Source organism: Lynx canadensis, chromosome B3 (assembly GCF_007474595.2).
Source record: "Lynx canadensis isolate LIC74 chromosome B3, mLynCan4.pri.v2, whole genome shotgun sequence".
NCBI classification, from domain to species: domain Eukaryota; kingdom Metazoa; phylum Chordata; class Mammalia; order Carnivora; family Felidae; genus Lynx; species Lynx canadensis.
The window spans coordinates 67,975,934-67,995,736 of NC_044308.2; the positions used below are offsets into that span (position 1 = coordinate 67,975,934).

Here is a 19,803-nt window from a genome sequence, read left to right on the forward strand (position 1 = left end):
TGCATTCATTTTAATGGCACTGGTGCACAGAGGTAAACAGAGCCTTGGCAGGCCTTCCATAAAGGAAACTGTGTTTGCTTCCTTCATTAATTACTAATGGAGCATTAAGAAGACATGTATTCTCCCTTAAGCCAAGTTGGATAATTCCTGGCACTTAAGGCTAGGGTGCTTTCAAAAGTTGAGACATGTATTCACACAGCAGAAAGCATGCCCTATGGCGAGCACAGGGGTGGCTCCATTGCCAAGACCGTACAAAGCTTCAAATATATCAGTACCAAGTGTACTGTGCTGTCCGTTGGACCTTTTCCAAGTCTTGGGTTAATGTGGGATAATAAAAATAAATCCCTAGAATGTCTCTGAAGGCAGGCATCACAACAAGACTTGGAAAAACCACCAGAAAGATACATAAAGTTACAAATAAAAGGATGATCAAAGATTTACCAAGCAAAACAACAGAATGAGAGTGGCAATGATAATAGAAGAAAGATGATTTGTGAATTAATTTTTTACTTAACAGCCAATTAATAACAATTAAAATAAGAATTTATGTTCTCGAATGTGGCAACTAACACAGCATCAAAATGCTAAGCAAAAACCGCAATAAGAGATTGAGAGATTTATTGGTAATAATAGATTTGAACACATAACCATCAGAGTAGGATGGGTTAAGCCATCAGATTATGATAGATATAAAAATACATCTCATTTTAAATATTTACATGGATATTTTCAAAAAAAATATTTTTTTAATGCGGAAATTTTGCAGGCTACTCATTCTCATTACAAAATAATGAATTATAATATAAATGTAAATGAAACAATCCAGCCACGTGATGATATCTATATTTGGGGGCTAGAGGAATTTGAAATTAAAGGAGGTACAATTATCCTTTTAAGGATAAACTTTAATCAGACGTAATAAATTAAGACAGAGTAATACAAAGTCACTTCAAAGACAGTGTGATTCCTAAGACACTAAGATCTAACCATGATTGTACTGAATATATTAGTATTTCCAAAGAAAAAAAATGTGTCATTCCATAGGGGAGCTGGTTCAGTCAAAAAAGCAAAAAAAAAAAAAAAAGTGTCAAAGCAATAACCTTGGCACAGCTCCTCCAGGGGAAAAGGGTGCCTCATCCAACTGGACTGAAACGATATAACCTATTGGCAACACTGTCCTCTCTGGAGGTACAAGTGTGGCTCTTGTAGCCTGATTTTGGTACTAAATTCATGCACACCAACCAAGGCACCTTTTGGCTCTTCATGTATAGGATGTACAAGTCATTAAGAGAGCTATATCCCAATAAAATTATTAAATAGGAATTCATTCCAAGAAAAGTCTGCTTTAGTGCTGGTAAAGTAAGCTTCCTGAACCTTATAGGATATTAAGTCTACAAGAAGATAAAGAGTCTCGAAATTGGCATACGTTATGTATAAGTAAAGCAAATTACACAGTGTAAGTTGTTTTTATTTACTGCTGTGCCTTGGTGCTCAGAGAAGGTTTGCTATGAAGGAGGCACTTAAATATTTGTTGAAAGAATGAAATAAGTGAGGAAGGGCAGAATTATTTAACAAATGCAGGTGGGATAATCGGTTACTTATTTCATAGGCACTGAAACACGTAAGGACTAAAGAGTTCATGTAAAAACTAGAAAAACTAAAATATCCAAATTTTGGTAGTACTTCTGAAAGGACAACGATTTTGTAAATTTAAAAGGTCAAGAAGAAATCACAAAGGAGAATAACAGCAGTAAATCTGATGACATAAATATTAAAAGCTTATGTTTGCAAAATATTGCAATATATAATAACCAGAATTCAAAGTCAGACAAAATGGGGAAGTGCTGCAGGGAATGTAACAGCCAATGTCTTGTCACCTTTATTATGTAACGTTTTCATGCAAATTGATAAGAGAAACATTAATATTCCAAGAGCTAACAGACAACTTGCATGAAGAAATTAGAGCTCATAAATAAACACATGGAAATATATTTGAGTTGGCAATCAAAGACATTCAAAATAAGACAGTAGTTTTTCTAGACACCTTTTAAATTAGCAAGAAAAACAAAAATTATTTTTATAAAACTCAATGCTGGTACAGATGTTAAAAATGGTGTTCTTATATTTTGTTGATGTTATTTTATAAATTGGTACCTCCTTTTTGGAAAACAGCTTGGCAATATGATATAAGGGGCCATAAAAATATTTATAGCCTTTGACCCAGTAATTTGACTTCTGGGAATCTATCCTGAGAAAAATTAATCCAAAATATGGAAAAAATTAAATTCCTAAGAGTAAATTGGGAAATACTGAATTTCCCACAACAGGGGAATGATTAATATTTTGTGGTAGAGCCACTGCATAAAAAACAACATAGCCACTTATAATTATGTGACTAGAGACCATGCAGCCACATGGGATGATGCTAGTGCTTTAATATTAAATGAAAAATGAATACACACTTATATATAAAAAGATATGCAGAGGAGAAAGGATTGGAATAAATATAACAAGTTTTAAATGGTTCTACAATGGCAGGAGGACAGTGACTTTTTTTCTTTATTTCATTTCATTTCATTTCATTTATTTCATATCATTTTTATTTTTTTGGAAATGTGTTGTCTTTCAGCCTGTTCTCATACCTGGATGCAATTGCCTCTCTTTCCCTTTCTCTTCCCCTACCCTGCCACCAAATGTCACCCAAGTTCCAACTGGTTTAAGAAGCCCTCCCCATCCTATCAGCCAAATGAAACTCTTCCTTAACTATGCTCCCATAGTCCTGTATTAACACTTCTCTTATGGTATCTCATGTGCCTTGTATGAAAATGATACACATGCAGCAGGTGTCTGTTTCTACAACTAACGCTGTAAGCCTTAAAGGGCAGGAGCTATTTGATTCCTGTTCTCTCGCTCTACAGCATGGATCACAGTGCTCTGCCTGTATGGTATGCCTGAGTAAATATTAGTTGAAATGAATTTAATTGCATTGAAGTAAACTACTCTGATTCCCTGGCAGGTGGAGCTCATGAAGGTCTTCAGCACTTGGGTCCTTTTGGCAACATCCCAAACATTGTGGCAGAGTTGACTGGCGACAACATTCCTAAGGACTTTAGTGAAGACCAGGGTTACCCGGACCCTCCAAATCCCTGTCCCGTTGGAAAAACAGGTAACGGGCATGCCCTTGGGTTCTCATGGATGGTAGATAGAGTCTTTGGGAGGAAATTAAAAATTCTAACATCAGCTACAAATATTCTGAGAAATAGTATTTCTATTCTAATGACCCCCTATGTATTTGCAAGTAGATTGTAATGACCCACTATGTCTTCATAAGTAGATTGGAAAGAGAAATTTATTCTAAAACCGTTGGTGCATTCTGGTGGTCAGATACACCCACATCAGACTCTCTTGCCAAAGCTTTGCATTCTTTCCCTCTTTAGGAATTGATCCGTTTTTTTCTGCACTTGCTACTATTATAATAACAATGGCGAAAGATTTTCTTCTTTTTGCCTTTTCTATGCTATAGTTGCTTCCCATTTTTACTATCTTTGGAACTTACTAGTTTGTGGATTATCCATGTCCGTCTGTTTTCCTTACTTCCTTTGACAATCATCGTTTCAACCATGTCACAAACAGCACCTATCCCGAAATATTTCTTTGGAGTCAGGAGGTGACATGAGAGACAGGGCCCAGGACGATAAGAAGTTGGTTAACGAAGAAGGTTGAAACTTTCTTTGCTACTCATGTGTCCCTCCCACTTTCCTACTCCCTAATGCCAAAAAGCATGAATGTAAGCGGGCTACACTTATGGTAGGCTTCAAGCAGCTTACCTGGGTGGTTAAGAGTGGTGGCTCTAAACTCAGACTACCTGGAGGCACCTGAGTGGCTCAGTAAGTTAAGCATCCAACTCTTGCTTCCTGCTCAGGTGATCATCTTGAGGTTCGTGAGATCAAGCCCCATGTTGAGCTCTGCACTGATAGCATGGAGCCTAGAATTCTCTCTCCCTCTCTCTATGCCCTTCCCCCTGTTTTTGTGCTCTCTTTCAAAATAAATACGTAAACATTAAAAAAAACACACTGAATTCAAAACCAAGGTCAAGATTCATGACCTCGAATGAGTTAACTAACCACTTTGCACCTCGGTTTCCTCATTTGCAAAATGGGGGTTGGTGTGGGAATTAAATGAAATTATCCACGTTAAGCACTCGGCGCAGCACTTCCCACAAAGTAAAAAATTCGTTAAATGGCATCCTGATTATAATTGGTTTTGCCACTAATAAATAACGCTCTCGTGGAGCTTGTGTTAACTTCTAGTACCAGAGTAGTCTTTCCCTCCAAGCCTACAATAATAGTGGGTATTTATTATCCCTGCTTTGCATGTATGGAAACTGAATCTTAGAGCATAGCGTGTCCAAGCTTATCTATGTAGCAAGTAGCTGAGCCAAGACTCAAACCCAGGCCTGGCTGATTCAGGACCGTGTGCTCAACCACCATGACATATTGCCTTGCTCACTGGCCCCTCAGATTTTCTTAAACACAATGCAGGCTTTCTCTGAAAGAGGTTTTCCCTGAAAGATATTCCTCCTTTCATTTAGGGTAGGTGTCTGATTTCTGTGGGGTACAGAGCCTCTGCAACAACCAGAGTCACTGGATGTAACCTAGCCAATGTAGAAATACTGGCCCATGACCTCAGGAAAATCTGAATCATTGCACCAAGCCAATCACTTTAGCCACGTTTTACATGCTCATAGCGTTTGGGATGGGTAGAAGGAAAAACCAGTTCAGAATTTGAAGAGCTATAGTCTTTGTGGGGATTTGGTTAAACTGATTAGATACGATATGGTACAGTGGTTCTTAAAGTGTGGTCCCAGACCAGCAGCATCAGCATTACCTGGAAACTTGTTGGAAATGCAAATTTTCAGGCCTTACCTCAGACCGACCAGGTCAGAAACCCCTGGGATAGGACCCAGAAGTCTGTATTCTAACCTGCCTTCCATGTGATTCTGGTGCCTGCTAAAGTTTGAGAACCACTGTTGTAGGAGATTGGACAGAGTTTGAGCTGAGAGATCTGAGGTCTAGTCCTAACTGTTGTATGTCAGTCCACTACCCTGCACCTCAGTTTCTTCATTTGTAAAATGAAGACATAGTCAGTGCCTTAAAGGACATAAATGTTGTTCTAGGTTAACCTGAGAAAGGAAAAAGTCCAGATCTGTGTAATCAAGCACTAGTTTTATGCATGCCAGAGCTCTGAGACGAGGCAGTCAAGGTGGGCTGGTACAGTTGGGTCAAATTACAACTCCCAGACCCCTTCTTGTTACACACTGTCTGCCGTTTTCTTTGCTATTTTCCACTAAGCTAACGTTTCTCCTTCTTTGTTCTACCATTATTTTCATTCTAAAAAGGAAATCACTAGCTAAATTTAGATATTATTTGTAAGAAATTGCTTGAGTTATGCTTCACTGAGAATCGTGACACCACACAGTTGAGCAATCCAAGAATAAAACCTTGGCTTCTGGGACGCCTGGGTGATTCAGTCAGTTAAGCATCTGACTTCACTCAGGTCATGATCTTATGGTTCGTGGGTTTGAGCCCCGCGTCGGGCTCTGTGCTGACAGCTCAGAGTCTGGAGCCTGCTTCAGATTCTGTGTCTCCCTCTCTCTCCACCCCTCCCCTGCTCACACTCTGTCTGTCTCTCTCTCAAAAATAAATAAACATTATAAAATAAAAAAAAAACCTTGGCTTCCCTCTCCCAGGCCATGCTCTCCTCTGAATCATGGCCCAGCCACCCAGGATAGAGCAGCAGAACATGAAGAGGCCATCCCCAGGGATAGGATGTGAATCCCAGGGCACACTTTCAGGCCCCGAGGTACCACCATTCCCAGAGCAGGGCTTTATCTCTAGATCTCAGTCTGGGCCCACTCCTAAGTACTCAAGAAACAATTATGAAATGGTTGTAAAGCTGCCATATGCAGACTATCTGAACTCTTTTGACTGGCTATCCCTTTCCTACAGGTTAATTGCTGCAGATGAAGAAGTTAGATAAATAGTTCAGTGAAAAGTAGGGAGCCACGTTAGGGATTTGTTCGAATGCTAATGACTTGTACACGAGAGCTTCATGCTGCTGAGACAGTGGGTGCTTCAAGCTGTTGGAAGGCTTCATTCAGACCGGTCTCGCGAGACTGAACTATCTGGCTGGTTGTAGTGGATCCCTTGTAGCACTGACTTTGATGCAAAGGGACTCTCTTTCCTCCCCCTAGCCCTGCACAAAATTCACAATCCGTCCTCTGCTCCCCACCTCCCCATCCTTTTAAGCTGCTGTCTAAAAGCACATTAGAGACAGGAAAAAAAGGACTCGTTTTCAGAGTATCATGTCTCATAATGATAAGGCTTAGGTAAAAGCAGTAGTGAAGTGGAATAACCTTTCTTGGGTTTGATTGAAAGACATGCTTTATTTCAAAGAGCAGTCACAGTATAAATTGTCATTTAAAGAGAGACGGTGGCAAGGAAACGATAGCAGGTGCTCTACATGTGATCAACTCTGTTCCTCACAGCTACCCAGTCAAGTCCTTGATTCTGTCCCTCTTATAGATGAACAGATGGGCTTAGAGAGGCAATGGTAACCTTCCCAAGGAAGTAAGACCATCTGTCAGTTATGAGCCAGGATGGGAACCCTGAGCTCTTGGTCTGTCTGACTCCAGACTTACCCCATCACCACTATAACACACACCAATACTGTCTGGTGATTGTTGTTGTTCTTACATAATGTGCTTTCTCCAAGAAGCCGAAATTGTTTCTAAAGAGCTCACGCAAGAGAAAACACAGTGACGCGTGTGGAATGGAAGTATACTAGTTAAGGAAATATTTGCTCTCATAACAGATAGAAAATCATGGTGGTAACACAATAGAAGTTTCTTTCTCACTCGTGTGAAATCCTGCCAGAGGTGGGTGAGGGTATGGCAGAGGTAGATGGTTCAGCAACCCAGACTGCCATCTTTCATCTTTACACTTGACACCCACAGTTACCCTGGTCGGCAGCAGGTAGCAAGCAGAACAACAGATGGGAGTGGGGGGTGGGAGGGAGAGGGGAGCATCCAGGAGGTTTTTATGGGCCAGTCCTGGAAGTGGAATACATCACTTCTGCCCACATTCCACTGGCACGAACTTGGGCATATGACTCGACCTGACTGCAGGCAGGGCAAGACTGGGAAATTAGCTGGGTGCCGAGGGGGAAAGAAAAGTGGGTTTGGTGAACTGCCAACCAGTCTCTGCCACAGGTGGGCAGAGGAGTGAGAGTTCAGGATGAGCAAATCCAGTGGGAAAGTGACTTAGAGTGACTGATGTGGATAGATTCTGGCCTGTGGATATCTAGTTGTTTTTAAGTTAACTCTTAGAACCACAACAGATACCTTGGCCATTCCTCAAAAGCCTTTTGCTGTTTGCAGTAGATGATGGATGTCTGGAAAACACCCCGGACACAGCAGAGTTCAGTCGAGAATTCCAGCTGCACCAGCACCTCTTTGATCCAGAACATGACTATCCAGGCTTGGGCAAGTGGGTAAGTCAGATCTTAATGACTAGTAGATGTTACACTCTGGTACTGATGGCAGAGATGAGCAATAGGGTGGGGTGAGAGAAGAAAAAATGTTTAGAAGGTGATTTTTTTCAGAAATTTCTGGTTGAGAGGCATGTTAGTTAATTACCAAACCACATGCATGTCTAGGACGCGATATAACAACCCATCCCAAGTCAGTGATCTCTAACCTGCTCATCAGCTGTAGTCTCCAAAGGCTTCTACTCTGGTCTCCTCCACAGCCTGTGTAAGTCTTGTCAGTGTTTCACAAAGCACATATAGGAAGTATATGGGTTGTGGGTTTTTTTGGTAAAAAAAAAAAAAATTGCCAATTATCTCTAGACTGAGGGAGATGATCTCTGCAGGACCAAGGAAAAATGATGCCAGAAGCTTAGACACAGACAGATGTAATTCTGCTCTATGGAAAGAGAAGGAAAATTCCAAAACGTGTACCAGTGAACTTGCTGTCAGTACCCGGCAAGAATCTATAACTGTCCGTTAAGAAAATTGCAAGCATTTGGAAGGAGAAATCATCACCATTTGGCATATGTTTGTTAAAAACAAGTTTTGTCGATCTATTTGCCAGCGTTATTCATTGGCTTTGCCAGCTTGATGAGGGAAATGAAGTGAATGTGGTGTATTTGGACTTCGGCAAAGTACTTGATGAGATCTTTCATGATCTCCTGTTGAAAGAGGTGGAGAGATACAGCCTTGGCAAGAGAACATCACTGGGAGGGAGCTTGTTGAAGAGTCCATCCATGTCCATAGGGAGAGAGACTCCACATGGTGTCCTGCATGTCTTAGTACTACCCCATTCCACATATTAAATATGAAATTGTAATAAAATATTTTGAATAAAAAATATTGAACAGGTACTTACCAGATTCTCAAATGATGACACAAAGTTGGAAGGTAGAGCACTGAATGACAGAGTCGGGATTCGAGAAGATCCCAACAGGCTGGAACAATGGGTCAAACAGGATCACAGTTGAATGGGAATGGAGCTATGTTCCTGTGGTTGGGCCTGTGTAATCAGATGTTGAGAAAAGTGGAAAAATCCTAAGGAGTGTTAATTCATGGATAAGCAGGTGGTCGGCACATCTGTGGAATGAGTGAATGAGCAGATATTCCTGCCTAAGCACTTCTAGAGCTACTTGTCCCTGCTCAGCTCATTGCTGGCAGCTGACCTTGATTCCTTCATTACTGGGACTATCTTAGTCTTAGGAGTAACCTCCTTCCCTTCCTTTTACACTGTTTTAGAGAAAGGTGCCTCTCCTCATTAATTACCACTTTCATTTCTCCATTATCTTGCTTTAACATTGCATTCAGTTGCTTCCACCTACCCTCACCGTATACACTTTCCCATCTTAAAACAACAAAGCAATTTTACTTTTGCTTTCTCCAATATGCAATAATTCTTTTAAAAAATTTAATGTTTATTTTTGAGAGAGAGAGAGAGAATGAGTGGGAGAGGGGCAAAGAGAATGGGAGACACAGAATCCGAAGCAGGCTCCAGGCTCTGAGCACAGAGCCTGGTGTGGGGCTCGAACCTACAAACCACAAGATCATGACCTGGGCCGAAGTGAGACGCTTAACCGACCAAGCCACCCAGGCGCCCCTCCAATATGCAATAATTCTATTTCTCTTCTTTTTCACAAACAGTTTGGTTAGGGAGAGTTAGTTCGTGGAGCCATTCTGAAGCCTACTAGTAGAATTGAAACATGTCAAATTACAGAGGTAGACATCTATAGGTTCTTGAATAGGAGACTGAAATCATGAAAGTCTTCTATAAAAGCAATTATTTCTGGTGGCATATGGAAGGATGAAAGAGAGAAGAGTAGATTAAAGGAAATAAAAAAGTGTAGGAAGTAATTCCAGTTATGAAGGCCATGAACATAGTAAATTTGAGTGAACCTCGTCAACGTGATTAGAATCTAAGACATTTCGAAGGCAGATGGGGAGCCAATTAGAACTGGTATATGGCATAAATATAGTAGGAGGAGGATGGAAGAGCTATGTCAGGTTTATGTGAAATGGATGGCATGAACTTTTCTTCTGATGGAAATTTTTAAAGAAAGGAATAAAGAAGAGAGGGAGGTAGGAGGAAAAGAGGGGAGCAGAGAAGGTGGGGAAGAGCAGGAGATAACAGAGGAGCCCTAGGAAGGAATCCGCAGGAGACGGGCAAATCCACAGAAGCAAGGGCCAGTTTCAGCAAAGAACAAGTGGAAGATGCTAGGCCTGCTTCGTTCCAGATGCTGCGCTAGGTGCTTGATCTATAACAGTCTCTGAGACATGGTGCTGGTCTTCAATGAACTTACCACCTTGTGAAATGTGAAAACACAACGAACCCAACGTAGCACTGTCCACCTTCATGTTCTAGCTATGCTGTGATCACTAGGAGGTACAATTACTGGCAAAGAGGGAAGATAAGGGCAGATAAGGAATATCTAAGATGGAGGGCTTGCACAGCCAATTGTACAATTGCCAGCGAGGAAGTTGAAGGCAACACTGAAGTCTAAGGTGAGAAGGGCCCCTGAAGAACGGGTAGGTTGGAAATGAGCAAAAGGAAGCAAGAGTGAGACTGGGGAAAGTGTGAGTGAGGGCAGAGAGCCCTTTTGAGGAAGCAGGAGAGATGGAAACTTCTCTCCTGCCAACTTTCCTTGCCTCTTCTTGAAAGCCTGGATAGATTACTATTACAGATCAATGACCAGGAACAATGTTTACATGCCTTTTATCATCAGTAATTATGTTTATTTAAACCTAAGTTTCTCTCATTTATTTTCTCAGTACCACCTGGCAGTGAACATGATTTGCTTGAACTTCACATGGTAGTGGGAATCGAGTACAGTAGTCTTCCCTTATCCAAGGGGGATGGAATGACGGTCTCAAGCTTGTCCTAAGCTCAACCAGATTTTAAGTTAACAACGTAATTATCTTAAACAAGAACAGTGCACACAAGACCACGATTCCTTATATGCTAATAATGTTTGCCTGGCTTTGACATTGGCTGGAGCTCAGCTGGGTCTTTAGCAATGATTCATATATTAGAAATATCAGCGTCTGTCTCGTTTCCTGCATTACTTTCCCTTTGTTAATGTATCAAGACGCATTTTTTTAAATGCACATCACATGCCTTCCAGGCCCTGTGTTGCGTGATGGGAATGGAGATTAAGAATAATAGTAATTGTATTTTATTATATGATAGTAAATAGTAATATTTATTAAGCATATACTGTGTGCCAGACACTGTGCTAAATACATGAATTATCTCACTCAATCTGCCCATCCCAAACACGCCCATTTTACAGATGAGAAAATACAGGCTTAGGGGGTGTGAGTAGCCTGCTCAACACCACAGAGCTGATTATCAGCAGAGGTAGGATTTGAACTAGATCTTCTGACTCCAGGAGTTCTTTAAAAACTGGTAGATTTCTTATCTTTTCATGGCTCATGGCTCATCATGTGTCCTGTACTGTGGTCCCATCAAGTCCTGCCTAGGACTGGCTATCTTTTGGATGGTGTGTGTGCCCCCAGTGTGGAGTGGCTATACCCAAAGGCTGGCTCTTGTGGGTGTCAGTCACCCCCTCCTTCACACAGTAATTGCTGACTGCTGCTTAGGAAAAAGTTTTCTTGAAAAGCAAATATTTCTCCTTTCCAAGCGCTGTTCATATCTTTTCCTCAGCCCGCTGGGTGATTAGGGTCTCTTTCTCCCATGGAACCAGCTGATCATGGCCAGAGCCGACTCCATGAGAGGAACTAGAAGCAAGGACTTTCTCTGCCTTTCCTTGTGTTTCAGGACCTCAACACAGCTGAAGAGTCGAATCCTCTTCACTTTGGGTTCGTCTCATGTTTCCATGTGATTAGGTTTGAATTCTGCCTTTCTGATATGTTCCTCTTAGTGTTTCACATCAGGAGGCACATGATGTCACTCTGTCCCAGAATTGATGACTTGCTCTAAGTGATGCCTGCCGGGTTTCTCAAGTGTAAAATTACTGTTTTTTTTTTTTCCCCTTTGAAATTAATCATCTGTGGGGAGGTACGTTGCAACTGTATAAATTGTTTGGTCCCCATTAAACTTTCAGCCAACAATCTTAGTCTTCATCGATGATACTCACTAAAATCAGTCATAACCATCGTACTTGTAAAACAGTGATTTTTAAACTCTATTACTCATTCTGCATTTACTGGTTGCCATTTGACTCTAAACAACAGTCCCCCCTTTTATTCATTTATTTATTTAAAAATCTGTTTATTTATTATCAGTATGGATTGGTTAATTCCTATTATTTATTTTGGCATTCACTCTGTCCTAGATATAGCCAGCAGGAGTCTCCAAGTTGGCTTCTCTTTCCCTTTGACACATCTCATCACTTCTTGAGCACGTTCTTACTTTATGGGACAATTAGATGTTTCAACTCCATTGATCCTTAAACTTTCCCTGCCCTAGCCCTGGATTCAGACATTCTCCATTCCCTGGTTCCATTTAGGAATGGAATTTGAAACCAAGATCTGGGCAGTTGTCCAAAATCTTGATGGCACAATAGAAAGCCCTTTTTGTGAACTCAAACCTGCTACTCACATGGAAAACAGGCTCACCGCTCCCCCATCCCTACCCTGTCTACAAGGAATGGGTATCAGCAGAGGGGGCTGTTTTCTTCTCATTCTTTTTGTATACTTCTTTCCCCCCCCCCCACTGTACCTGCAGCCCTTGCCTCACATCCATACAGTAATAGCAGGGCTAGTCGGGAATGCCCCAGCCACTTTCATGCAGGGATGGGAAACTCATCCGGCTAATCCTAACCCTGGCTCTTAGGGAAACCCAGGGACTGTGTCTGGGAGGACAACTTGGTAGACCTTTGGCATTTCTTTTCGAATGAAGGTTCTTATTTGTATAATCTGCCCCACAACCTTCTCTTTTTTTATATAACTTGTTTTATTTTTTATTTTTTAAAATTTACATCCAAATTAGTTAGCATAAACTGCAACAATGATTTCAGGAGGAGATTCCTTAGTGCCCCTTACCCATTTAGCCCATCCCCCCTTCCACAACCACTCCAGTAACCCTCTGTTCTCCATATTTAAGGGTCTCTTCTGTTTTGTCCCCCTCCCTGTTTTTATATTATTTTTGTTTCCCTTCCCTTATGTTCATCTGTTCTTTGTCTTAAAGTCCTCATATGAGTGAAGTCATATGATGTTTGTCTTTCTCTGACTAATTTCACTTAGCATAATACCCTCCAGTTCCATCCACGTAGTTGCAAATGGCAAGATTTCATTCTTTTTGATTGCTGAGTAATACTCCATTGTGCTTTATCCATTCATCCATCTGCTTTATCCATATCTGCTTTATCCATTCATCCATCGATGGACATTTGGGCTCTTAACATACTTTGGCTCTTGTTGATAGTGCTGCTATAAACATGGGGGCGCATGTGTCCCTTCAAAACAGCACACCTGTATCCCGTGGATAAATGCCTAGTAGTGCAATTGCTGGGTGGTAGGGTAGTTCTATTTTTAGTTTTTTGAGGAACCTCCATACTGTTTTCCAGAGTGGCTGCACCAGCGTGCATTCCCATGCCCCACAACCTTCTGAAGGAGTTGAACTGAATCGATGCTGCCTTGACCCCCCGGGTGGTGCAGTGGAAGTTTGCCACCCACGGTTGACCAGCTGCCCCACCCCCTCGTTCCAGCTCTGGGCCCCCTGCGCTCCTGCCCACACAGGCAGATGAACCTGATGGTGCACGTGAAGAGCCTCTGTCCTGACCTCCCAGCCCCCAGAGCCCTTCCCCAGCCTTGGTGCAAACTCCCAGATGTTCTCTGCGCAACAGTTGTTGTTACGTCCACAGAAATGCAACTCCAGAGGACAAGAATGAGCCTCCCGGCGATGTGCTTGTTCTTTGAGACTGTGATCTGCACATCTGCCTTTTCTCCCTTCTAATATTAGATTGACCAGTTTCCCAAGTGAGCAGGAGGCTGTGGCCAGTATTGGCCTATTGGGTACTCTAGATCCTTCACTCCCTGGTGCAGCCTCCCTGCATAGTTGAGGTTGGGCAAGAGATCCACATTGTAAATTGCGGGTGGGGTAGATTTTAATGAACATGAAAATGATGAAGCTCATTCTTGGCATCTGTCCTTTGTATTTCCAAATGTACCATTAAAAAAAAAAATCCCTATATCCAAAACAGTTCAGAGGATACAAGTGTTGTATAAACTTGGTCCCTAACAGAACTCTGTCATCTCTTTAAAAAAAAATCAATGGCAGTATATTTTATTTAGAGTAAGATGCAATCATCTCTTTTATGCATTATTTCCCTTTGGATGAAAAAAAAAACACAAGTAAGTCCCCCCAATACCCCTTCTCCCATTTTGCCTTCAGATTAAGTGTTCTGTCTTTTATAATCTCAGTAGGGAAACCTGTGGAACTTGTGTCTGATATTCTAGAGCTCATTTAAATCCACTATGTGCTTGAAATACAGCAATATGTGGAAACACTTATACAAACTGTGGTAACAGAGCCCATTTTTTTTTTCTTCCCCCAACATAGCTTTCCTTCTGCCAAGAAGTTTTTTGGCAGTTTTTAAAAGGTTCACTCTATTAAAAATGTTATAGACCAAATGGTTTTCCGATTGTCTTGACTGGGGGCACTGACTTAAGCCACAGGAGGAAAGGTTGCAGAAGTCAGGATGTCTCATTTATTTACATAGAGGATTGTTATTAATAGTCAGACACTCCTCTAGAGAACAGTTTATGTGTACAGCTCATAAAAAGGGAGTTGGATACAAAAGTAAAATGAGATAAAACTGTTTGTTTTAAACAAAGGCTGTTCAAAGTGAGGAGCTGAGTTTCCAGTGCCTCTTGTGTTTTAGAATGTCGTATTTTCCTGTTTATATGATTGTTGGTGACACTGGTGTGCCTCGGGGCATTGCAGAGAACTTTATTAAAAGCTACACAACCACCAGTCTTTCTCTTGTGGTCTATCTTTCTGACGCGACATTCCTTTCATCTAACTTTGTTTCCAAAATATGTGTGTGCAAATATCCAGGGGGACACACCAAGTATCACTTCTAAAATAGACATTCACCAAATTTGATCCATAACTTCTGTGTTCGTGTTTTCTTTTCTCCCCATTCTAGAACAAGAGACTCCTTTACGAGAAGATGAAGGGAGGACAGACACGAAAGCGGAGGGTAACGTGTGGCTGGCTGAGCTGCTGCTGGTGGGATGCCTGGAGCTTTCTGAGTGTGACCCCTCAGTTGTCGGAAAGTAGCAGAGGCCTTTCATGAGCCATCCTGGGAGGGCGGAACTCGGGTCCCGTGGAACGAGGGCCATGCTCTTGGTTTCCGGGGTGGCCTCCCCACGACTCCGCACATGGTTTTGAGTGGAGGGCTGTTGCGTGGTGATCCCACCACCTCCACTGCATTCGCGAAATGGGTGTAGCGTCCCTCCCGTGGGTGTGGGAATTTGGGGAGCACGTGAGGGTGTCTTTCCTTAGAGGGGCTCTGGGCCGCTGGGGGCAGCTGTGCACACATCTGCACTGATTCTATAAACACAAAAGACAGGAACAAGGACGTGCTTGCTGAACTGCAAGCTCCAGGCAATAATTTTGAAGGAATGTAGGGGCAAAGGATGAGATGAACAAACCTCATTCCTCCTACATAGCTTTTCTTCACCTAGCCCAGCCCCCTTCCCCAGCCTTGGCACAAATTGATGTGAAACGCTCTTCATCTGTTACATTTGTTTGCCAACCGGTGAATTTGCTGCCGGCTTCCTCATTTACCATCTCAGGGCTGCCCGTGGTGGGATGTTGGTCTGGGTGTTGTGCGTTGAGCCACTATGGTGTTGCCTCTTGTAAAGCTGAATGTCAAGTCTGCTTTGGGTTTCCAATGTATTGAATGGCAGCGAGACTGAATAAGTGATCAGTGACTATTCTGACAATCCACTGGTGCTCTAGTGGATATAAGTGCCTGGCAACCCCCTCCTCTCCTCCTCTGACCAGGTGGAGGAAAAAGTTAAAGTCCTGTTATTATATAGCAAAGTGCCATGTAGTAACCACATTAGTTAAATGTACAAACCAAACCATATACTCAATGCCACTATTTCTTAAAAACAGCAAGTGCCTGGATCTCGGCAAAGTTTGGGAATCTGGGCAGTGGTAGTTGTGGCCATTCTGCACAGTTTTGCCAAATCCAGTCCGAGTGCTTGAGAAGGCATAGATCTGGACACGGCATTAATTCACAGGCCCCCACAACAGAAAGTTCCAAGCCCCTCTGCTGCCTGACACGTGGCCAGTTTTGAGAAGCAAAGTTGTCTGGAAACTGATCTTCTTTGGGAGGGTTAGCAGGGTTATTAGGGGTTTTTCTTGGGTGATTACAGTTTCCAGTGGCAAATGGTGACAGGAAGGGTCTGAAGGGTGTAATGTGGTCTTGAGAGAACATCAAGAAATTCTATTTCAGGACCTCAGAATACACATAATTTACCGGTAAGATGGCTCGAGTATCTCCCCATGGCACAAGAACATTTCCAAATAAGACCAATGACCGACCCAAAATGAAAAACTTAGCATGAAGCTTTAATTGTCTCTACTTCCTGGCTCACCGTTCCTTGTGCCCTGACTCAGCTAGTGACTGTGGGTCAGGATTTAGGTCATTTTTCCATGAGACCAGTGATTACCAAAACTCAGAATTCTGGCTAGGACACATGTTATAAAGGATTGTACTTTGGTCTCAACTTCCTCCACATAGGAAAGGCCTAGAATTTATGAAAATAAGGGTCATTTTGACCCAGTTGTATCAAATTCTTCCTGTTCTCAGACGTCTACAAAAACCCATGGTCATGCCATAAATCCTGACCCCCTGGGGACTCAGGGGGACACAGAACTTGCTTCCCCTGCCATCAGGCCTCATGTGATGCTCCCATTGATTGAAGAGTTTAATCACCTGCTCAAGTGCACCCATTACCAAGGCTTTCTCCAGTGAAGCTCAGTATCTGCTGTGGGTTTCCAAGGCTCCCAATGGTTCTTCCAGTTATGAAATGGGAAAAAAAATGTTCTCTCTGTAACCTAGCCAGTCCCTCTCACCCAGGAGAGGAGATAGATACCTAAGTGCCTTGAGTTCTTCAGAGGATTCTTAAAATCAAGTATCATTATTATTATTCCTTTTAAGTATAGGATTCAATACTGATAAACATTTATCAAAAAAGTTCAAGTGATTGCTCCTTTTGCTTCCTCACTAATTTACTCCTCCCCCCGACCCCCACCCCCCAGTATTTGGCATTTTCTGGGTCTAGGCGGAAGGACTTGCTCCTTTGAAAGTCCCTTTACCCAGAGGGTTTCTCCCGAAAGTTACAACAGACCCCCCAGGTAGTTTTATGTAACTTTATGTATTTGCTTAAATCTAATTGAATTCCACTTGCTTCATGAGTAGAAAGTCAACTCCCCTTTGCAAACTTTAACCATTAAGATGGATCTTGTTAATATCTGAGATCTACTATTTATCTTAAAGAGCTTATCAACCTTTTATTCCCATATTTGATAAATATGGAAATCTCATATCCTTTTTTAATGTCTTAGAATTTTCAGGTAAATATTGTTACTAAAAAACAATAAAGTTTTATGATATTGAGTACACTTTTTCAGTGCACGCTTGTGTCACCTACCCGGAAATTTTAATATGACTCTCTGGAGTCAGCCAGGCCATTCTCGTTGACAATCTCTATGTAGAAAGCATTCTAGTTATTTTAAACATGTTAAAGATGCCTTCCCAGCAAAGTACTATGTTTTTTGTGACATGTCACTTTTCAGATATGAGGACGTTGCACACTTTGTAATTCTCAGTTTGTAATGCATTTTTGCTGGATGGGTTGGGCCTTTCATGATTCATGCATTTAGCTGTCAGAATGTGGAAGGGCTTTTACAAAATCTCTTTCGGAGAATGACCTGATCACCCTTCAAAAGAGCCAAGGCAGACAATGTCCCCTTGTCTATAGAGACCCACCTGTGAACTGCCTCCATTCATCCATGGGGACTTGGGATGGATGATCATTTGTAACTACAGCCTCTTATATTTTTGTCCAGTTATTGGAAGGGGACTTCAATAAACAAATACCTTCCAAAACTTTCGAAATTTTTTCTGCTTGGTAAATACTATGTTATAAAGCTCCAACTACTAGTTCAAATCCAAACCTCAAAAAGTGGATATGTATTAAAGAAGGAATGGGAAAATCCTTGACTCATTCAGAATAGCAACAGATGAGAGATTTCAAAGTCTTGAGTCCAAAGTAAAGGCACCTTGTGCAGAGCTTACTTCTTTTCTTTAGCTTTTGAACTTGAAGGTGGAAATGATTGCTAGGGTCACTGATGAATCCTCTTTAGGTAGAATGGAAGAATTAGGTAGCATGTAAAAATCAATACAGCAACAGGATGTCCTATGACCAGTCTACAGACACTAATTCCTACTTGATCTGTTGCCTTCTTTAGAACATTCTTATAAAATATACTTTAATGCATTTCACATTCTCTCTTCCACTAAATAAGGCCATAGAACAATAATTTTATTTCATATGGGGCTTGGTATCTAAGTCGTAGTGAGAACTTGTTAGCTGATTCACTCCAAAGCTTTGTGCCAAAGAACTCTTCGGTTGTGTGCAAGACACAATTAAAGACATCTGTCAGTCAAACAGGGTTTCTCAGGCCACTGAGATTTTGAAGATGCACTGAAATAATCATGTGGTAGGTGGTAGGTACCACTGTTACCTTGTTTTTAACCCAATAGGCCAGACACAATTCTCACTCACGTCTTTTCTTTTGTGAGATGTCTGTATCTGATGTTCAGGTATAATACCAAACTTTTTTTTTTTTTTTCCAGAGTATCAATCCATATCTACAAGGACAGAGACTGGACAACGTTGTCGCAAAGAAGTCGGTCCCCCATTTTTCAGATGAGGATGAGGACCCAGAGTAGGGTAAAGATGCTGGGTAAAAACCCACACGGCCCGTAGGCCTCAGTACTGCTTACGTGCACGTGTTATTAGAGCCCCTGTGAATGGCAGCATGTTTCTAATTTAGACTAGTATGGATGAAAAGCAGCTGTATTTTGATATTGCATTGTCCTTCACACCGATAGCTCTGCTTTCTACCAAATTAGAATAAGAGCTCTTTTCTTTTTAAATGTGGATCTGCAACGGGCATTGAAATTAAGGTGTATATATCAACAACAGTAAAAAGCAAGACTATGAATGAAATGTCCTCAGATTTCTTGCAATTTAAAATGGTGTTTTGGGCTGTGCTGTTTTGGCCAAGTCCGTAGAAAGCTGGCATTTGATTTTGATTATGTAGTTCACCCAGCCCTTGGGCGTTGTTACACATCAATAAAGAAGGTTGTACTCAAGAGGAGGAGCAGACACATTTCACTTGCCTACATCTTAATAAATGTGTATGCAAGCCTTGGTGGGTGAAGCTTTTTTCTTTAGATCATTATAAAAACAATTTACGTGCTTGCTAGAACAAACTCACAACACGATCTCATTTGATCTTAACACTAATGCTGTGATGTAAGTGGGGCTGGTAGTATTATCCCCATTTTACACGTGGTAGGACTGAGACTCTGGGCTTCCACAAAAATCTAGAAGTGGAGCAAGCAGTGCAAGATGACTGAGGTCTTTGGCTTTGAGTTACTGTGTCTTATTCAGCAAATACTGGGTTTCTAACACATGCCAGGCACAGAGCTGGGCTCTGTGGGTGCTTCGGGGGCTCAGACTGACCCCACCCATTCCTCAGGCAGCAGAGTATGTAATCCAGGTCGCAAGACATCTCTCCGTGAGCACAGAATAGGTCGGTCAGCGACACTCCGCTTTTAAAGTTTAGAGCTACAGACGCAGGCACGCTCCCCTGCCTGTTTCTGAAAAGATGTGCAATTTTCAACCAGCTGAGTCTTCCCAAGCCAGAAAGGCAATTCAAGGGAAGGCTGGCAGGATGCAGTTCACTGGTGAGGTTGTTTCCATGCCTTTTACAACTCTTCACTGTAAAGAAGACAACAGTTTCAGGCTTTGATATCATTGGCCTCAATTTCCTGGTCTATAAAAGGGAGACAGCAGTGAGAAAGCACTGAGGAGAAAGATCATTCTTGGTTTTAATTTTAATGAGTGCACATTAAGTCTAAATGCCAGTGATTTATCTAATAGAAACAGCTTGACTGCCTTCGTTAACACAGGAGTCTGTTACTATCACTTATAAAAACCAAGAAA

At 41.8% G+C, this 19,803-nt stretch overlaps 1 protein-coding gene across 2 annotated transcripts in view; it reads left to right on the forward strand.

Annotated features, from left to right (window-relative positions):
* Positions 1 to 19,005, forward strand: part of SCG5 (secretogranin V) — a 60,241-nt gene extending 41,236 nt beyond the window's left edge. Inside the window, exons 3-6 of one of the 2 annotated variants that reach the window (XM_030318566.1) lie at positions 3,017 to 3,166; positions 7,439 to 7,551; positions 14,697 to 14,750; positions 18,426 to 19,005. In XM_030318566.1, the coding sequence (XP_030174426.1) occupies positions 3,017 to 3,166; positions 7,439 to 7,551; positions 14,697 to 14,750; positions 18,426 to 18,521 (413 nt within the window). In that variant the 3' untranslated portion in view covers positions 18,522 to 19,005. The remainder of the gene's footprint in view (positions 1 to 3,016; positions 3,167 to 7,438; positions 7,552 to 14,696; positions 14,751 to 18,425) is intronic. The other variant, XM_030318567.1, reaches the window with a different exon arrangement.
* The last annotated feature ends 798 nt before the right edge of the window (positions 19,006 to 19,803 follow it).